This window comes from Microplitis demolitor, chromosome 4 (genome assembly GCF_026212275.2).
Source record: "Microplitis demolitor isolate Queensland-Clemson2020A chromosome 4, iyMicDemo2.1a, whole genome shotgun sequence".
In the NCBI taxonomy this organism is placed as follows: Eukaryota; Metazoa; Arthropoda; class Insecta; order Hymenoptera; family Braconidae; genus Microplitis; species Microplitis demolitor.
Genome location: NC_068548.1, coordinates 13,986,731 through 14,007,917, shown reverse-complemented (window position 1 = coordinate 14,007,917; position 21,187 = coordinate 13,986,731). Strand labels below are relative to the sequence as shown.

General features: G+C 29.2%; 1 protein-coding gene across 6 annotated transcripts in view; it reads left to right on the top strand.

The window, feature by feature from the left end:
* Positions 1 to 21,187, top strand: part of LOC103572848 (NADPH:adrenodoxin oxidoreductase, mitochondrial) — a 45,586-nt gene that overhangs the window by 10,380 nt on the left and 14,019 nt on the right. The window contains exon 1 of one of the 6 annotated variants that reach the window (XM_014444848.2): positions 9,094 to 9,335. The exons of 4 other annotated variants lie outside the window; for them this stretch is intronic. In XM_014444848.2, coding sequence (XP_014300334.1) covers positions 9,290 to 9,335 — 46 coding nt within the window. In that variant the 5' untranslated portion in view covers positions 9,094 to 9,289. Of the gene's footprint in view, positions 1 to 9,093; positions 9,336 to 13,148; positions 13,262 to 21,187 lie in introns of those variants that run through there. One more of the 6 variants, XM_014444851.2, reaches the window with a different exon arrangement.

Here is a 21,187-nt window from a genome sequence, read left to right as displayed (position 1 = left end):
TTGCAGACAATCAATTTATTAAAAATAATTAATTTAATTTATTCAATAAATTATTACGGAAACGTAACAGCATTCAATATACTAATTATCTCTCATGTCTTAAGTCAAATATTGTTTCCATTACGGAAAAAAATTAATCAACGCTATTGATCACCATTAAAAATTTAGTATTGTCGATGAACGTTCGATTAGTGATCATTAGTACTCTGACTAGTGAATCTATTAACACGAGTGGAAATGGTTAGTGTTAAACTAAGTTTTGTACTTGTAAAACTAAATGCGTTATTAACTCTAAGCGCTAATGGCTTTAAATGTACTACTGACACTAAACAATTAGTGCTCTAAAAACTAAACCATTAGTGTTCAAATTCTGTTTCTCATCAATACTCATTGGTGTTTTTCCGTAAAGGTTCAGCTGATTTAACACTAAACTTTCTTATTTTCTATTCATTCAAAGATTGGAAAGAAAAAAATACATTTATGTCAATCATTCACAAAGACTATGTTCTTTCATCTCTAACTTTGGCTTTTAAAGGTTTTCTTCTAAATGTTTCTGAATCGTCATCATTATCGAGATTATACAGAGTGGTAGAAGCTTTAACTGATTTGCAGAAAAATCTCGATTTGAACCACTGTAATGACGCATAATTTTTCATTAGTAAACAAAAATTATTAAACATCAATTCATTAGTGCAAATATTCATTCCAACATATATAATTGTATACAAGTATTATTCATCGAGTTGTATCATCAATACTAGGAAATAAGTGTATTACATTTATAACATTAAAACATCGAGAACACTAAACGAACTAAAGACACCAAATGCACTAATGACCCTCAAGCATTGGTGCATGAAAATACTATTTTTATTTTTAAGAAATTTCAATATACCTATTACGGAAAGAACGAGATTGGACTGGGTACAATGTCGGATTGTACAAATTCTACTAAGCCTCATCTGTTATAAAGAAAATTTTCACATTCGAGCTGCTACAATCTACATTGCAGTGGCTACAATGTACATTTAACTCAGTCCAATCCAAGATTGCACTCAGTTCTATCCAAGATGGGGCTGCGTAACATGGGACTGAGTCACTGATCTCTAAAATAAAATGATAATCCTTTGTGTTTCTCTAAACGCTTTTTACAAAAGGCACAAGAAACCATTTTCTCGACACAGTATTTAATTAACACAAAATAAGTAAATATATCGAATGACACTTTATACTAACACTAAAATTAATAAAATAAATAAATAAATAAATAAATAAATATATATACATATATTTATATCTTTACTCCGAAGTTATTTTTCGCTTAGTTCAAGGATTTTTTTTCTTAGTTTTGGCATACAAAAATTTTTACGTTTGAAAAATAGTACTTATTCCGTGAAACTTTATCGTCTTCAAACAAAAAAATGTAATATTGCTTCAAAAAACTAACTCATCTTTCTTAAAAAAAAAAATATCTCTCATGTTTAGAAAAAATTTTTTGAAAATAAGTAAAATTTTTTTTTTATCTAGGTATAAAAATATGCTGACTTGGGGAAAAAAAAAATTTTGATTCACGATAATTATTTACTAGGTGCAAGAAAATTTTGATTTTCTAAATCGTTTAAAAAAATTTCTCGTATCAAAATCAATTTTCTTGGTTTAAGTGAATTTTATTAATTTGTGAAAAATAAGTTGTAGGAAGTGTTTTTCGGCACATCCTAATTTTTATATTGTAAAATAATTTCAACTTAGTATTAATTACAAATACATTTTACAATTATTTGATGTTTTTATGAATTATAGCTACATAAAATAAAACATTTAATTCGAATCTAGAAAAATCCAGAAAATCAAAATTATCTTGCACCAAGTAAATAATTATCTTGATATTTTTATTTTAAGACGCGTTTTCATTTGTTTCTCTATTCGCACTCAACTGGATAAACGGTACTATCTCTGTTGCACTTGTACATTAAATAGGAACTTTGTCCAAGCTTTTCTCGTAAACAAATGGAAGTTATCAAAAAATTCAAGTGCACTTCGCTAGTTCATAGAGTAAAGCATCGGGTCTGTGTCTTTATTTTGCGTTTAGAGCTTTCATTTCAGAGAAAAGCTGGGACAAAATTATCTGAAAACCGTTCTTTAGTCAAAATTTTTCTCTTCAAATCGACATATTTTTATGCTTAAATTGAAAAATTTTCAATCGCTTAAAGATTTTTATTTCTTAGTATGAAAGGTATTTTTTTAAAGAAAGTTTTTCATTAAAAGTGAAAATGAATTTTATTTTTTAATCGAACGATAGAAATCAGAACATAGTAAAATGACGAGTTATTTAAAAATTCAATTTGTAGTAAAATACATGCATCTATTAAAGAATCTGAAGATTACCTGTTAATTATATACAACCGTATGTGATTTTTTTTTCGTGGCATTATATAAAGTTATATGCAATTGTATAAAATCATATTATGTAAAATTATATACAAAGTACTGGCGGGTAATAAGGCCTAGCTAAAGGAAATTTCGAATAGAATCGCAAATATTGCATTTAATTATCGAAACGTATCATTAGTCTTTATTTCAATACATTAGCCATAAAATGTAATGAAGTAATGATAATTTTTACCATAAACAAACAAAAAATTAAACTTTCACAAAAACCATACGAATAGGCCTTATTTTACTACGGTAAGGTAATAAGGTCTACGGGTTAAATAAACTGGAATAGTTTAATTATACTTAATAAAATTGCTATTAGAGATGAATCATCACTTTAACTTAGCAACAATACTTTTTCAAAGACAGAAGACTAGATTGTTTTGTTCAACAGCATTTAAAACTATCAGTATTATTTTTAAGAGTCAGAAGACTAGGTTGTTTTTTATCATTTCTTCTGCAATACGACATCATATGACATATATGAAATATAGAAGACAGGGAACGTTGTATCGGGACTCTATAAACTTGTCGTAACATCTCTATGCAATATTCTTCTTCTAGAGTAGCCTCTAGCGAAGGCGGTTATTTTAAATATCATTTCTGTCACTTAAGCCTTATTACTCGCGGGTACCTTAATAATCTGTGATTTATTCTTGGCGTTATGTATAATTATATATAAATCTATAAAATTATATATAAATTTACAAAATTATATATAATTCTGTAAAATTATATATAATGATACATAATTATATGTAATTCTATATGAACCATATATAATTCTATATAAATCATGTATAATTATGTATAATTTTTTTTACTTGGGAAGTTAAGATCAATGCATAAAACTTTTTTCATCAACAACATTTGCAAAATTAATTGAAAAAAATCAAAAATTTCTATCAACTCAAAAAAGTATTTTTTTCAAATTCATAGTTGTTTTTAGCACATACATAGACGACTTCAGCTCCATTTCTTATTTTTTTACTGTAATCTCACATTTCATTTCATCAAATACATCGTTTTTGACAGAAATATTTCTATAGTAATCCTAAAACCGCAAAGTTTTTATTCAAACCTCCCTATGAACTTGTTTCAATTTCCATGTTTTTGAATCAATTGAAATTCAGTTAACTTAAGTGCGGTCACGCCAAGTACGTGGCGTATTTCGGAAAAAAACACAATTTTTATCAGTGCACATACTAACACATACACACGAACGTCCATCCGGAAATAGTCATAATAGCTTCCTAGGACTTCAAAACGTCGACATCTGATGAAAACTCGTTTTTCGAAAATCAGACCAAAACCAATAACTTCCCTTTTTTTGCAAATTGGAAATTTTCGTAGCGGAAAGTTAAAAATGTAGGAATTTTGGTTATGCTGTCAAACAAACTTAAAACAGAAAGTTGAGTCACCAAAAAATTATTATGCATTGCTATAATTATAACTATGAAAATTTTGAAAATTTTATATTTACAAAATCTATCAGATACAATCATGACATTGTACGCCGTTCACTAAACCGTTATCCCAAAAATAATAAGAATTTATTAAATCGTTATATCACCTTAGAATTTGTCTATCTCTCATAGTCAATTATAACTTACAATTCCAGGTGGACAATCGTCTACGGAGAATCCAAATGCTTTAAAAAGCCGACCCATTATAATAGGTTCCTCAAATGCATCACACAAGTCCAGCTGTACATTAAATCCAGTATTTACAACATATTCACCCATTGATGCACCCGTTAGTTTGAAACATCCCTAAAAATCAAGAAAAGGTCATTTTTTTTTATTTATGAGCTATAAATTCGGAAAGTTTAATTTTATTCAAAAGAAGACTTTATGGTCTAACATCTAAAGTTCTCACTTTACGAGATATACGAAATTTAAATGTGTTAAAACTCCAAATATTTTCATTTTATTATGTTTAGCATATGGAAAATTTGATTTTATGTTCTCTCTAAAAGTGAATCAGTAAAATCTACACTAAGAGAAAAAAAATGGTTTTCTGAACTATGAGAACCATAGTTCAATGGGACTTCCACTATTAACTGCAGTTTCAATAGCTGATATGATATTAGATAACAGTTACAGAAAAGTATAGTTAACATGACTATTTATGTACTAGTAAATTTAACAGTTTCTTATTCAGCATGTCAAGAAGAAAATTGTTATGACAATCATACTTCTGTAGATAACAACCCTAATTCGATATAATTATCACAATATAAATATAGTAACCAGTATAAAGAATTTATGGTCTTAGCTACTACATTAGTTTAGCGCCTTCAATTATTTCAACAATAATAGATTCAAAAAATTATTTTTTTTTGTTTTTCTCAATTCAAGTGAAGTACAAGGATGATTATTTTTATGCTCCCGTGAAAAATGAATCATACATGGCCATGCATGGCCGTATTGGCAGAGAGCGCGACGAAAACGCCATCTGATGGTTACAAAAAATCATGCTCGATAATTGAAAGAGATATAGAAAATCAGTGTAAAAAATAAAAATTCGTTATAAAATCAAAATATAAAACTTGATATAATAATTAGGGGTGTGCGAACACTCGAAATCTCGAATTATTCGAGGCGAATCGAATCGAACAATCCGCCTCGAATATTCGAGATGTTCGAATAATTTGAAAGGTTCGATTAGTTCGAAAGGTTCAAATAGCTCGAAAGTACTCCCTGAAAACATATAGAAAAAAACATTTTTTTTATTTTCCGTCAAGTTATGTCCTCTATAATGTTTTTATCATATTTTAGGCCAATATGTGGGGTAAAATGGACCACTTAAAAAAATTGTAACGAAGAAATTAACTAAACGGAAAATAAAAAAGATAATTTTTTCGTTGCAATTTCTTTTGAATGGTCTATTTCACCCCACATATTAGTCTAAAATATGATAAAAACATTAGAGGTCATAACTTGACGGAAAATGAAAAAAAAAAATTTACCTAATTTTTGAAGGGGGCCCTCGTGTCCCAGATCCCCCTAATAGTTTTTTGATTTAATAAAGCCATAAATACTAAATTTCTTAGATGCAATAATATTATTTACCGAAAATTCGAAAAAATTTCAAACTATTCGAATCTTTCGAACTATTCGAATCTTTCGAACTATTCGATATTCGACTCGAATAAGATTCGCACAGCCCTAATAATAATATCAATAAAAAAGTGAAATTGTATTTTTGTAATAGAAAATTAAATTAAATATATTTCGATAAAGAAAATAAATATAAAAAATTTTAATAAATATAATACTATTATTTTAGAATAGAATAAGGTAAACCGGTAAAATCAAAACAAATAATACACCTCAGCGACAATTATAAAAGTTAAAAAAAAAGTAGAATATTAATTTGATTTTTTTAACAAAATTTTTCTCATTGCACACACATTTCATATTTAATTTTCACATGTTTATTTTTAAAGAGAGCATGATTCAACGAAATTATGTCCACTGCGAGCGCTGAGATCGATTCAGTTGTCTCCACCATATACTAGGCTCCCTGCCAATATGGCTCATACATAGAGCATATATGGCCATGCATAAAGCATATATGGCCATGCATGAAGCATATATGGTCATACATGAAGCATATATTGCCATACACGAAGCATCTATGGCCATACATGAAGCATGTATGGCCATATATGGGCATACAAACTTTTTTAATACAGTCATACATGGCCATATACAGTCATAAAAAACCATGTATGGCCATACATGGTCTTGTATGGTTCATATATGGCCCTGTATTACTGTATTAAAAAAGTTGGTAAGCCCATGTATGGTCATATATGCTTCATATATGAGCCATATACGGCCATGCATGGCCATGTATGATTCATTTTTCACCGGAATGCACGCCTCGAACGCTCGTCCTGTGATAAATGAATCATACTTGGCCATGGGTAGCCGTATATGGTTCATATGTGGTCATACGTGGGCATACAAACTTTTTCAATACAGTGATGCATGGCCATATACAGTCATACAAAACCATGTATGGCCATACATGGCCCTTGTATGGTTCATATATATCCATGTATGGCCATATATGCTTCATGTATGGTCATGCATGGCCATGTATGATTAATTTTTCGACTATTACAATTACTTATAAACAGGATGTTGCAGTGTTAAAAAATAAGAAATTTTTTTGATATCACTAACAGCATATTGATGATTATATTTTGCTTTTTCGAAAGTGATTATATTCTTTGAACCTTACGTAGCACAACTAAACTTTGTTGTAACTGTCAGTCGCATAGCCTAGTCGTCAAAGCGTCGGTCTCTCGTACGGAAGGCCCCGAGCTCGAATCCTACTAAAGTGGGTGCGGATATTAATAAGTCTAGCGTTTTTTCTCTGAATTAAAAATTTTCATTTTGATTAGGAGTTTAATTATTCGCATATCTGATAATCTCTGCGTCGCCAAAATAATTAAAAAAAAAAAAATTTTTTTAATTTAGTTAAAATTTCTATACATGGTCATATATGGCCAATTTTCATACATGGCCATACATGGAGCATTCATACATGGCCATGTATGATTCATTTTTCACGGGCTGTATTAACATACTAAGATTATGCCTACATGTTCGCTCTTCTCTCTGAGGATTGGATTTTCGCTACTACCCTATGAAGGATTCGAACCTAACACCTAACACACTAAACGCGCAAGAGACCGATGATAATACCACTACGCTACGGAACCAGTTGAAAAATTTCAGCTTGACTGTGTTTTTAATGCTTTATTCCCATATCGAATTTTTAAATCCTATTAGTTTTAAACACAAACTTTTTCATTAAACACTCATTACTTCTGATTGGTCAAATGCAGTGTTTAAACTTTCTTAAAGCATTTGTGCATCCCTTCTACCACAAAATTCAACGAAAATAGGCGTAATATATCCCTACTCTATAATCTAAGTTATCAAAATGTTCAGGATAGGTTACCGGGGTGAACTCACCTTTACCTAAAGCTCACTGAAAAAAAAATTTTTTCTGACAATTAAATTTTAATTATGACAACAAAATGATTTGATTGCCCATTGCCAATCATATATTTGTTTGTTTTAACTCAATATTTTATAATCCACCAACAAAACGAATTATTAGAACCTATAAAATATTTAGTAAAGATAATTACGCGTTAATTAGCAATCATAAAATCAAATTGATTACTTGTAGAGCTTATAAAGTAGTCATGATGTATTAGTGAGTCTTAGAGAATAAGTTATTTATTATAATAAAATATTATTTTAAAATAACAGAATATTTATTTGACAATTAAATAAATGCATATTTAGAAAAATAACTTATTTCATTGTCACGTCCTTCGCGGTTTTGATTCACCCTGAAAACACGATGATTACACGGTGTACCCACCGTGATTCCACGTACACCGCGTAATCACCGTGGATACACTGTGGAATCTCGGTGAATACACCGTAGAATCAGGGTGGGTACACCGTGTTACCATCGTGGAAACACCATGTAACCACCGTGTATACACGGTGATAAAATGGCACAAACCCACCCTGTAACCACCCTGGATCCACCGTGTTTCCACTCCCAGGGTGTTTCCAGGCTGATTTAAAACCGTTAGGGGTACTTTTATTTTGGGCTATGACAAACATTTTTCTGGGAAACATTAATATTGAACAATAATGTCAAAGTGTAATACAGAAAACTCCTATATTACTATCAAAAAAGGGTTATCGTCACTCTGCTAAGTTACAGCGGGTAGCTCGTCCTATAAATGCTTCAAGTTTTGAATATAATAACTCTGAAATAAGTTTCTTACAAGGGACACTACAAGTGGTGGGCGCGATCTAATGGCAAGCACCGAACTACTCCCACAACTGTTGCCTAACACCATAACTTTTTAAATCAATAATCATTTGGTTTAAATATATATTTATTAACCTCGAACAAATATGTATATTTATTCTAAATAAATATATTCTTTTGTGTCTAAGTAATATTTATTAAAGTTAGCATAATGATATTTTGCTTTAATATTTGGATTTGTTGACACTACAAAATAATTTAGTTGCCTATCAAATAAATATTTTCTTAACTTTACCAAATGATTTTATTATCGTAGCAAGAAAAATATTAACGTCAATCAAGTAGAGTCTATCAAATCGTTTGTTAAAAATGGCAAAATAAGTTATGTTGACATAATAAAATTTAGATTTTCTAATTATATATTCATTTAACAAGATTTAACAAAACCAATTTAATTGTCCGAAGAGAAATTTTTTCTCATTGCTGCATTACTAGCAAAAAAAAATCTCTAGATTACACATGCGCATTAAATTGATCGCCTAAAGATTGGGTGACACGACATTTGACCCGGCGACAAAATACCTGGTGATAAAATACCCGTCGACAAAATACCCGGTGATAGAATATCCGTCGACAAAATACCCGCAAACTAAAATACCCAATGACAAATCACCGATAGATAAAATATTTGTTGCTAATTCTTGCCGATAACTTAACAATTAATTATATCAATTGAATTTTTCTAACCCGCCATCTTACGGTTACAATGAGTATTTAGTTGTCAAGTAAATTTTCATGCAGTTATACTCTAGATTATATTCTATCAAAGTCACAATTATAACGTGTTCATTATTTCTTATATTGGAATTTTTATGTGAATTTGAAATATTATTAATTTCTTTGATTCTTAGTAATACCATTATAATATGTAAAGTCCCAAAAAGGGAAAAATTTATTAAATCATAATGGATATTTATACACCTGTAAATCTCATAATAAAAATAGTGTTACGTGTAGATGTATCGAACATAACCGTCAAATGAAATGCTCTGTTATTATGCACACCACATCTGATAAAAAAAATGGTAATTCTTCAAGTTCTTAGAAAATTTAAGTTATTACTTTTTAATTTACGTTTATTTAATAACGATAGTAATCCGTTAGGAATGATTGCTCATGTCGTTAAAGATGTTAAATCACCAGTTATGTCTCGATTGGGTAAAATTTCAAGTATGCAGTGTACGATTCAACGCGTTCGTAGTGAGAAACTACCTAAAGTTGAAGGACAAACTCTTCACGATTTGACATTGCCAGATGAATTACATTTAACAGAAAAGAACGAAACTTTTTTACAGTATGACAGTAGACAAAATAACAATCGTTTTATGATTTTCACTACAAATGCTAATCTAATGAAATTATCTCAGTGTGAAATTTGGGCTGGTGATGGCACATTCCGATCCGTACCTGTTTTATTTAAACAATTGTATTCATTGCACGGTGTCATTGATGAACACACACTACCGCTCGTTTATATTTTGTCATCACGAAAATCTAAAACTGTATATCAACAAATTCTGGAAAAAATTAAAGAATTGCTGCCTGATAATATCACGTTACGTCGAATGTTGACTAATTATGAATGATCATTTGTTAATGCATTTAAGAATGTATTTATTGATGTCCATGTAAGCGGATGTTTTTTCCATTATACTCAGTGTATATGGCGAAATGTTCAGGCCAAGGGCTTACAAGAATTGTATAATAAAAACATTCGTATTGCTGAAAACATAAGAATGCTGATGGCAATTGCATTTGTGCCGACTAATGATGTGATCGCTGCTTACAATGAACTCATAAAATCTGAAGGTTATATTCAATATGAAAACGAATTAAGTGAGATATTAGATTATTTCGAATCAACATGGATCGGAGTATTAAAACGAAAGAAAGTTGATCGAAATGAGCCATTATTTGAAATTAAATTGTGGCATTGGTATAATAGCGTATTAAATGATGAAACTCGATCTAACAACGGTATTGAAGGTTGGCATCGTTCTTTTAATGCTTTAGTTCGAGTTCATCATGCTAGTATTATTAAATTTGTAAGTGCACTGATATCTGAGCAGACGATTCTTGAATTAAAGCTAGTACAACTAAATACTGGTGTACCTCTGCCTAAACGACGCTGTCAGTACCGCAATCATGATGCTCGCCTAAAAACAATTGTTACCGCATACGATCCCAATATGAAGTTGCAATACCTAAAAAATGTTGCGGGTGTATTACGGCTGTAGAGTCTAGTATTCGCATATTATAATATTTTGATTATTTACATTTCATTAAAATTTATTTAAATATTTTCACGTGATAAAAATAGTAATTAGACGATAATATTCTGTAGATTATAAAATTATTATGATAACTTTAGGTTTAAAATGAATAATAAGTATAACAGTGCAAACAATATATTGATAATTTGTTATTATGATTATAAATTGATGTATTATCAATTTAACATATTATTATATTAAATATAGATTAATAAAATACGTGGACTTAACTAAAATATATTGGATAATGAACCGTTTTATTTATGATTAGAATTTTTATGAAGCACCATGATTTGAGTACATACTTTCTTACAGGTATTTTGGCTTGCGGGTATTTTCTCACTGATATTTTAGCTTGTGGGTATTTTGTCGCCGGTATTTTAGCTTGTGGGTATTTTGTCGCGGGTATTTTAGTTTGCGGATATTTTGTCGCGGGTGTTTTGTCGTCGGGTCAAATGTTACGCAGCCAAAGATTGTCGATCGTCATTAACTGATAAATTTGTGTCGCTTTAAATTTATAACCTGAACTCTAATTTTATTAAAAAATGATTGAAAGTTAAAACAAATACATTTTAGTGAAATGGAATCAAAGGAGGATATTAATTAACCTAACATTTTTAGACTTGTTAGTTTTATATTTAGAAAAAAAACTTGTTTAAGTTTTTATATTAAATGATACGTGTATTAAAATTTCTATAAAAATATGACTGTTTTTGAACATCTCTATAAAATATAATATCAAATCAAATTTAAGTATAGATATCATATTTTATAGAGATGTTCAAAAATAGTCAATTTTTTATAGATATTTTATTTATAGAGATGTTGATTTTAGATAATTTTTTTTAGACATGTTGAGTTATGCAAATGTTTTTTTTTTATAGAATTTGTTTTTTCATAGTAGTTTTTTTATAGTTCTCTTTAAAATTACATACTTTCATTTATTCATTTATTCAATAAAAGAAAATATTTTAAATATATTTAAATGATTTTATACTTTTATAATTACAGTTTTTTGAAATTAATTATGTTTTTATTTATTGAAATTAAATTTTATACTGTACTTTATATGGAGATATATGTTTATTTATAGTAATTACTTTTTATTAACTTTTTAATTTAGTTTTTATAAATTATAAATACTTTCAAATATACACAAAAATTTTTTACTAATTTTAGATAGTGACCATATTTTTTTTAGTGGTTTACACATCTAGAGATTTTTTTTATTCACTCATTTTACAATTCATATTTATAATTTTACATTTAATTAACATAAACATATTTTGAAATATTTAACTTTCTTCTTACAATTTATTGTTTTTTAAATTTGTAGATTCAGTAGAAAACTAGTTATACATATTTTTATTTTCAGAGATTTCTTTTTTCCTGATGCTATACTACCCGGCAAGATCTAATGGCCAATATTATATACATATATATTTATATTAATCTATTTATTTATTTAGACCGACTCAATTTTAAAAAAAGTTTTACTTCTATTATGACCTTATGTCTGTGAGGCTCACTCGTTTTTTTTCAAGAACAATCATTCATGATTGAGGTTGGTCATGCAGCGACAATATACTGTAGCAACTTGTCACCGAGTTGGTTGTGAAATTGGCATTTCTATAAGTTGACAACTGGTCACCAACTCTTTGAGAAAGTTTTTGGTAAAAGTTGGCATTCCATTAGTTGATGGAAAGTCGTCTTTTCTCAGAAAGTTGGTAGCAGGTTGTGGCAGTAGATTGTCGTCGACTTTCTGGGAAAGTCAACTATTACACATGTTAATAGTTATCTATAAGTTGCAATATGCACATTGTAGTCAGAAAACTGAGTAACAAAAGTTGATGTACCGATGTGGTCAAATCAAAATATTATGTGCTCAGTAAACTTTAATCAATTTTGCATATCCTGATAGCACAGCTTGCTTTGCATAAGTTTACTTTACAAAAGTTTCCTTGAATTTTTCGCTATATGTCCATCACCTTCGGGCTTTTCCCTTTCTGATGACAATTTGTATACCTTAAGTGCGGTCCAGTTTTAAGCTGTAAATTCTGTCTATGAATATCGCCTTAGGATGGGTCAGTGGAATATTAATAAAAGTTAAAGTGTAATATTTTCAATTAATTTTATGTTGATTTGTATTGTATGATATATTCATGTTGCATTCATAAAACTGGTTAATAGGAATTGAGGTACATTTATCATTAATTTGAAGGAAAATTGGCTTAATATGTTTGGGACTCAGTTTGTTCTACATCTATCATCAGATTTCAGCGGAAAAATAGAAGTAAATTTACGATTATGGTCGTATTGATGAAGACTTCCCGGGTAAACAAATTATATTATATAAAATTATGTATAATTACATATGGAAAATGGCCCTGTATAATTATATATAGTTGTTGCGTAACTATCAAATGTTCGCGCCAAAACACTTGGTAACTCCGCACTATACTTCACCAGAGGTGCTGCTACCGACGCGCCCTCTGATACTCGGAACTTCAACTCTGTAGCCAGCCACGTGGCAACTATCACTATTCTTTCTCACGTGTTGCTGTGTATCACGTGCTCTACAGGAAACAATTATATTCATTATAAATCAAGCTAAATCCACCGGATTAAATTAACGTTACGAGATCAGTCAACGTAATCAATCGCCGCTGATACCTCAGGTATTTTTTTCTAATCATCATTTGTCAACTGTCATCTTAATTACTTCAAATATTCTGTAATCTATTTTGCTGACTGCGTGAAAGCCCTTCCATGCCGACTGCATAACCTACACATAAGCAATGCTTGTAAGTGAGCTCTGCAGTCACAAATAATTATCAAAATTATAATTAACATTTCATTGACTTATATTACTCATTGTCCACGTATGCACATAATCTCTCAAATCCCCGGGTAAAAAAAAATTCTATATAATTATGTATGATTTATATAGAATTATATGTAATTCATATAGAATTATATACAGTTATACAGAATATCTAATTATATATAATGCTGAGAAGAAATCACAGATGATTATATATAATTATATATAGTTATATACAATTATATGTAATTTTACAGAATTATATACAATTATATATACCCGTGAAAAATGAATCATGCATGGCCGTATATGACTCATATATGGCCATACATGGAGCATATATGGACATAAAAACTTTTTTAATACAGTCATGCATGGCCATATATGAAACATACAAGACCATGTATGGTCATTCATGACTCTATTAAAAAAGTTGGTATGTCGATGTATGGTCATACATGGCTATGCATGGAGCATTCATACATGGCCATGTATGATTTATTTTTCACGAGTAATGTCACGAAAAAAATTACATATCGTTATATATAATTAACAAGCAATCTCCAGATTCTATAACAGGTAGATGAGTTTTACTACAACTTAAATTTATAAATAACTCATCATTTTACTATGTTCTGATTTCAATTGTTCAATTAAAAAATAAAATTCATTTTCACTATTAACGAAAAACTTTCTTTAAAAAAATATCTCTCATACTAAGAAATAAAAACACTTAAAGCAATTAAAAATTTTCAATTTAAGCATAAACATATATTGATTTAAAAACAAAATTTTGACTTAAATAAAAATATCAAAATAATTATTTACTTGGTGCAAAATAATTTTGATTTTCCGAATTTCTCTTGATTCGAGTTAAATGTTTTTTCTATGTAGCTATAATTCACAAAAACATCCGATAATTGTAAAATGTATTTGTAATCAATACTATAAGTTGGAATTCTTTTATAGTATAAAAATTAGGGTGTGCCGAAAAACACTTCCTACAACTTATTTTTCATAAAGTAATACAGTTCACTTGAACCAAGAAAATTAATCTTGATGCAAGAAATTTTTTTGAAAGATTCAGAAACTTAAAATTTTCTTGCACCTAGCAATAATTATCTTGAATCAATATAATTTTTTTCCTCAAGTCAGCATATTTTGATACCTAGATAAAAAAAAAATTTTTACTTTTAAGTTTTTTTCTAAATATGAGAGATCTTTTTTTTAAGAACAATGGGTTAGTTTTTTGAAGCAATATTACATTTTTCTGTTTGAAAACAATAAAGTTTTTTGGAATACGTATTATTTTTTAAATGCAAAAATTTGTATACGCTCTAATTTAGAAAAAAAGAAATGCTTGAACTAAGAGAAAAATAACTTACGAATAAAGATATATGGGTGATTCCGTTCTGTGATATTCAATGTCCTGTATTGTTTGTTCTCACAGGTCATTAATTAATAATCAAATAATGAAATTTTCGTGTTAATTGGATAGTGATGAACATATTTCAACATTATTTTTCTATTTTATAACTTGCCACTCAGAGAAAACTTACAATATATCACTTGAATGTCAGTATCGTGTCATGTCCATTTCTAGAATTTACCTATAAATTGTTAATTTCTTTTGTCACAATAAATGATTTAAACTAATCACCTCATAAATTCTAATGTTTATGATCCAACTGAAAAAAAATTGATACACTTTCTGTATGATGTACTAAGTTAACATTGAATTCCGGTTCAATAACTTTTGTCTTTTAATTTTAACGGATTTTTAAATTTGAATTTGTGTGACTCGAATGCCATGTTCCTTAAGATTTATGAAACTACAGTTGTTATTTAAAATGAAACTGTCAGTACCGTGTCTGTCAGTACCATGTAAAATAATAATAATAATAATAGTATATAGTTATAATAATTAGTTGTGAAATTATTTTAATTATTAATTGTAATTTTTTTTAATACAGTTGGTACCAATATTTTGTGCTAGAAAGCTACCTGATACAAGTGACAATTAATTTATTCAATGTTTATTAATTTAATTAATTAATTTATTTTTTAGTAAATTCTACACTGTAAAAAATAAGGTACTGACATCAAACTCCCTAGGAGTTTGACGAATTTCCTCTTCAATGAAACCAAATTCGTTCGAACCAACAAAAATTAGTTTGTCTCAAGAAAATCATTTTTATTGAATTAAAATCTCTACTCGATTATGAGAAATTGCTTAAGCGTTTATGATCAAGTTTTTAAGTTAGACCGTAATTAAACTAACATTTGATTGAATAGTAAAGTATATTTAAATTAAAGTTTGGATGTACTTGATTTAAAAATAAAAACTCCTTGAAGCAAACTTTTCAATTTTGAGAAATTTAACTGAAACTCTTGAAACGTTTGGTTTGACAACTTTACATATTTCAATGAACTAAAAGTAGTTTCCTATAATACCGAACGTGTCGTGTCAACTGACGAGTTTCTTGGAGAGATAAGAACTTTAAAAACATCATTTTTAAATCTTTTTTTCTAAAAAACTAGACGTTGGGTCATATTCAAATTTTAAGAATACATAGATAAAGTACTTCTTTACATGTATACTAAGTTTCAAATCTTAAAGTTGGAAAATCCTTTTTATATTAGATTCGGTCGAACCTCCTCAAAGAAATAATTTCACGTACTCACAATAAAACTGAAAAATATTCGACAAGAATATAAATGTATTCGTTACAAAATATCGAACTATATTTGAATAAAAGTCTTTATGTTATCGATTCGATAAAAAAATGTATTTATAAAAAGAGTCACATATTTATCTTGTTTAGATCAATCTATAAGCAGTTGACTGTATATATCCATTCAATATGAAAACAAAGTACTAGAAGCACAACTAAACTAAAATTTTCCTGCTGGTTCTGTAGCGTAGCGGTAAGGTGTCTGACTCTCGCGCGTAAGTTGCTGGGTTCGAATCCTCCGGATGCTGATATTCAAATTATTTAATTTTTCATTAAAAACTGTGAGTATGTTAGGATGATTTGTAAAGTATAATTGATGTAATATAATAATATAATGTAGTTGTCCCAATACTTGATAAAACAAAATAATAATAAAAATAAAATCAAAAATAAATAAATAAATACATAAGAAAAAAAAATTTTTTTTTTTTAATAAATTATTAGTGAGATAATTAAAGGCAATATTTATTTGATTTAGATTACTATTTTTTTGGATCAATCCAATACAGCAATTTGAAATAATTAGATTTTTTATTGAATCAATTGCAAAGAAAGTTTCTACGGACCTAAAAAGATATTACTTTTAACACTAAAATTCATTTGCTTCAATAAAATTTTGAGTTAACTGAAAATTCATACCTTCAATCCCCTTCCAATTTACTTTGAGTGAAATTTTTAACTTATTCATATAAAACAAAAATCATTATTGTATCAACAGCATAAATGACTTGAACTAATTTCTATTTTTTTTAACTGAAAAAAGTTATTGAGTTTTATCAAATACCATAGAGTTAGCTCAAACGATTCGGTACCTTCCCTCAAGAAACTCTCAGTTGGAGCAAAGCATACTGTCAAACGTAGAGGGCGGTAGACTCAATCGCTTGACGCGCTTGGCTGTGTCCAAACGCACGGAGTACTTGAGCCAACCCGGGAAAAAATGATCAGACCTGATCAGACATTAACAGGCATGAGTCTTCAGGCCTGATCGGACATGAAAAATGACCATGCCTGACCAGGCATGTTCAGGTCTGACCAGGTATGTTCATGTCTGTTCATGCCCATCCGGGAAAAAAAATTATATATAAAAAATGGCCCTATATAGTTATATATAATTATGTATAACTATATTATGTTATATATAATTATTGCTATAAAAATAAAAAAAATAAAAATTCGGGCGTGTGCAGGATTTGAACTGTGGACCTTACGCTCGAAAGTTTAATACGCTACCCACTGACCTAAGAGATTTAGTTGATAAGTAAGTTTCGTATAAACTTTAAGTAATAAATTCTTGGCCAACAAAATTTCATATCTAAGAGCAGACATGAACAGCCATGAATAGACATGAACAGGCATGATCAGGCCTGAGCGTATTTCACGCTTCAGACATGAACAGGCATGAGCAGCCATGAACAGACATGAACAGGTATGATCAGGCCTGAGCGTATTCCACACTTCAAACATGAATAGGCATGAACAAGTATGGTCAGGTCTGAGCGTATTTAACGCTTCAGACATGAACAGACATGAACAAACATGAACAGACATGATCAGGCCTGAGTGTATGTAACGCTTCAGACATGAACAGGCATGGACAAGTATGATCAGGCCTGATCATGTCTGATTTCAGGCCTGATCATACATGAACAGGCATGATCAGGTCTGATCATTTTTTCCCGGGAATCGAATCTGGTATGATGTTAGGAATCTTTTTTTACAGTGTTGGAAATTAACTGCTCTACAAAAATAGTGTCTTATGTTTTGGCAATTAAATTAAGCTTTCAAAAGATATTCATCATCAAACTTCCGTGTGTACTGATTTTTAAAGTTTTTGATTAGATATTCGAAAAATTTCAATTTAATTCATAAGTTTTGAGAAAATTTACACGAACTTTAGTTTTTATCGACTGAGAAACTGCAAAATATCATCCAAGCTTTTTTTTTTGTGTAAGCCTTTGTCTACATTCGATAAAATAAATTGTACATTATTTATCGCTTAGTTAATTATTTATTAATAAAAAAAGCAAAGATTTCATTATAAATATATTATGATATGTTTCAGTTTAAGAGGAAAAAAATGTCCACTTAGTTATAAAAAAATTTTTTATTTCAATTTTCAACTGAATTATTGATTTTCAAACATTTTTCTGTTGCAAGTAGGGAAATTTTTTTGATGCTCTTTAACAACTTGCAATAAAAATTGAAAATGCTCTTCGTATCGGAAGAAATAACATGATCGTGATTTCTAATGATTAAGAATAAAATGCTTAGAATTATTGAAAAAAAATTTTTTTCAATTTTGAAAATAAAACTCAAATAATACTTATATTAATGACAAAAAATCAAATTGGTATGAAATTAATAAATTAAATTGAAATTTTTTGATTATCTAATCAAAAACTCTTAAAATCAGTACACATGAAAGTTTGATGATGAATATCTTTTGAACGCTTAATTTAAGCGCCAAAATATAGGACACTATTTTTATAGAACAGTTAATTTCCTACGGAAATTAGTATTGCACATTTTAGTATAATCATTTATTGTCGAGTTATAAAATTCATAAACAATAATAAAATTTGTCTTAAAATGATCAAACTTGAATCGTCAATATCATTGGGATGGTGAGGCTTACGGAAAAAATGTAAGATACCTTTTTTGTAGAGCATTCAATTTCCTACAAAATTCTTTTCGAACATTTTTTTGTACAATCAATTAATAATGAGTTATCAATTTTTTTCTATTAGACTAAGAAAAAAATAAAAAACTGCGATGCGGAGGATCTTTCTATTAAAATTAAGAGCTCATATTTGGTGAGAATTTTTTTAAGGTGTCTAGCAACTCATTTTTCCGTGGCACTTGTAAAAAAAAAAAAAATAGTTGATTTCTTTGAACCACACTAATATATATTGTAACGGGTTTTCACCACCGGGGACTTACTGGAGTGAAGTCCGAAAACACTTACGATTTTGGCAACCTTGTTCAAAATATTTAATGTTGGGTGCCAGGTGATTTTATAATCACCAATAAACAATTATCAAAAATCGGCTCAGGGTGGCGGATCGGGGAAAGGTCAGTCACTTAAGATTACGATAGATGATTGATCAGAATTAACAAAATAATTAGGCGTATATTAAACCAAGAGAATTAATTGATCGGTATGACAAAAGTAATCGGTTACAACAAAATGTAATTTGCCGTTGTCGACTTGACTCGATATAAACAAAAAAAAATTGTTCGTAAAAGTCGTAGTTGATGTAACACAAATTTTATTATTTTTATATCGAAATTGTTTTATGAAAAATTCATATAATCTGTTCAGTATTTTGCTAAAAGGTAAGATTTTTCCAAATTATTGGCGATAATAATTTTATTCTAAATTAATAAATAGGCTTAATAGATGTGGGCAAAGTAAACGTAGCCCGACAATGGCTGGGATGGCTTAGTTGCCCTGATTCAGAAATCTAATTTGGAATAATTCGAACACGATTCAAAATTCAAAGTTGGCAAAATTGACTGTATATAGGTATACACTGTAGAATGAATTGAATCATTTCAAATTAGATTTCTGAATCAGGGTGGTAAAGCTCTCGCGTGACGCCGAATCGGCTTGGGTTCGATCCCTGCGTTAAGCGATAATGGTTTTTCTTAATTTGTTACAATAATGTAGCTCATTGAGAAACTTTCTTATCCCTTATAAATGCCTCTGATAAAGTATTTATCTGCTTCACAGCATTGTTAATAATATTCAAACCAGAAAATAATTTTTGCGATAAAAAATAAAAAAAAACAAAAAGTTTTTTAGCTCAATAAATTTGTTTACTCAACTGAAGAAATTTATTTCTTAACTGAAATTATTTTTTTGTTCGCGACAAAAAAAAATTTCTTGGCCCAAGAAAGTTTTTTTTTGATTTATAAAATTATTTTTCTTAGCTCAAAAATATTTTCGTTATAGCTCAAGACATTTTTTCTTAACTTAACAAGATAAAAGCATTTTGAAGCAAGAGACGCGATTATCTTGAGAGGAGAATATTTTCTTGAAACAAAATAAAAACATTTTGGAGCGAGAAACTGAATTTTCTTGAGAGGAGAACATTTTCTATGATAAAGATCGAATCAATTACATCAAGAAATTGAATTTTCTCGAAAAAAAGAAAATTATTTTGAAACAAGAGAAACTTCTCAAACCAAAATGCAAATTTATTAAAGCAAAAAAAAAATTCTTAAAGCAAGAAACTTTTCTAAAAACAAGAAATGATTTTTTCTTCATTCAAGAATAAAATTATGAAGAAAATATTTTACTTGAACCAAGTAAATCTTTTTTTCTGTGTATTATTGTTGTTGTTGTTATATAATTTATATTAGATCATTTATTTTTTGTCATATATTTTGAATAATCACAGATCTCAACAATGTATAGTAAATACGAAAAAAGGAAGTTAAATGTACTACACCACATGGCTCTGAAAACATGTATATAGTATAAATGTTTATACCCGAGTCACAATATCTAGCCTCATCGAACCCAAGTAAGCCTCAATCCAGCTTCACTGAGTAAAAAAAGCATTTTGAGCCTCAAATGGTGTTCAAAAAGCCTCAATGAGCCTCAAATGATGCTCAAAGATCCTCAATAAGCCTCGATGAGCCTCAAATAAACCTAACCTGGACTATGTAATTTAAAATGTAATTTCAATTCGATTAGTATTATTTGAGGCTCTTTGATCACCATTTGAGGCTCATTGAGGCTCTGTGAGCATTATTTGAGGCTCATTGGGGCTTTTTGAATATCATTTGAGGCTCAAAATGCTTTTTTTCCTCAGGCTGGATTGAGGCTTACTTGGGTTCGATGGGGCTAAATTGAGGCTAGATATTGTGACCCGGGTATATACAATACACACATAACATAACACATACACAAAACAAGAAAGAGGAAAGGAAATAGGCAGCGCTGCGGGCTGCCTGAGGGCCCTGTGGCAGTGCCTTCTCTCTCGCTCATTCTTTCTCGCTCATTTCCGTTGCACTTTTTTCTGATATTTCACTTTTTC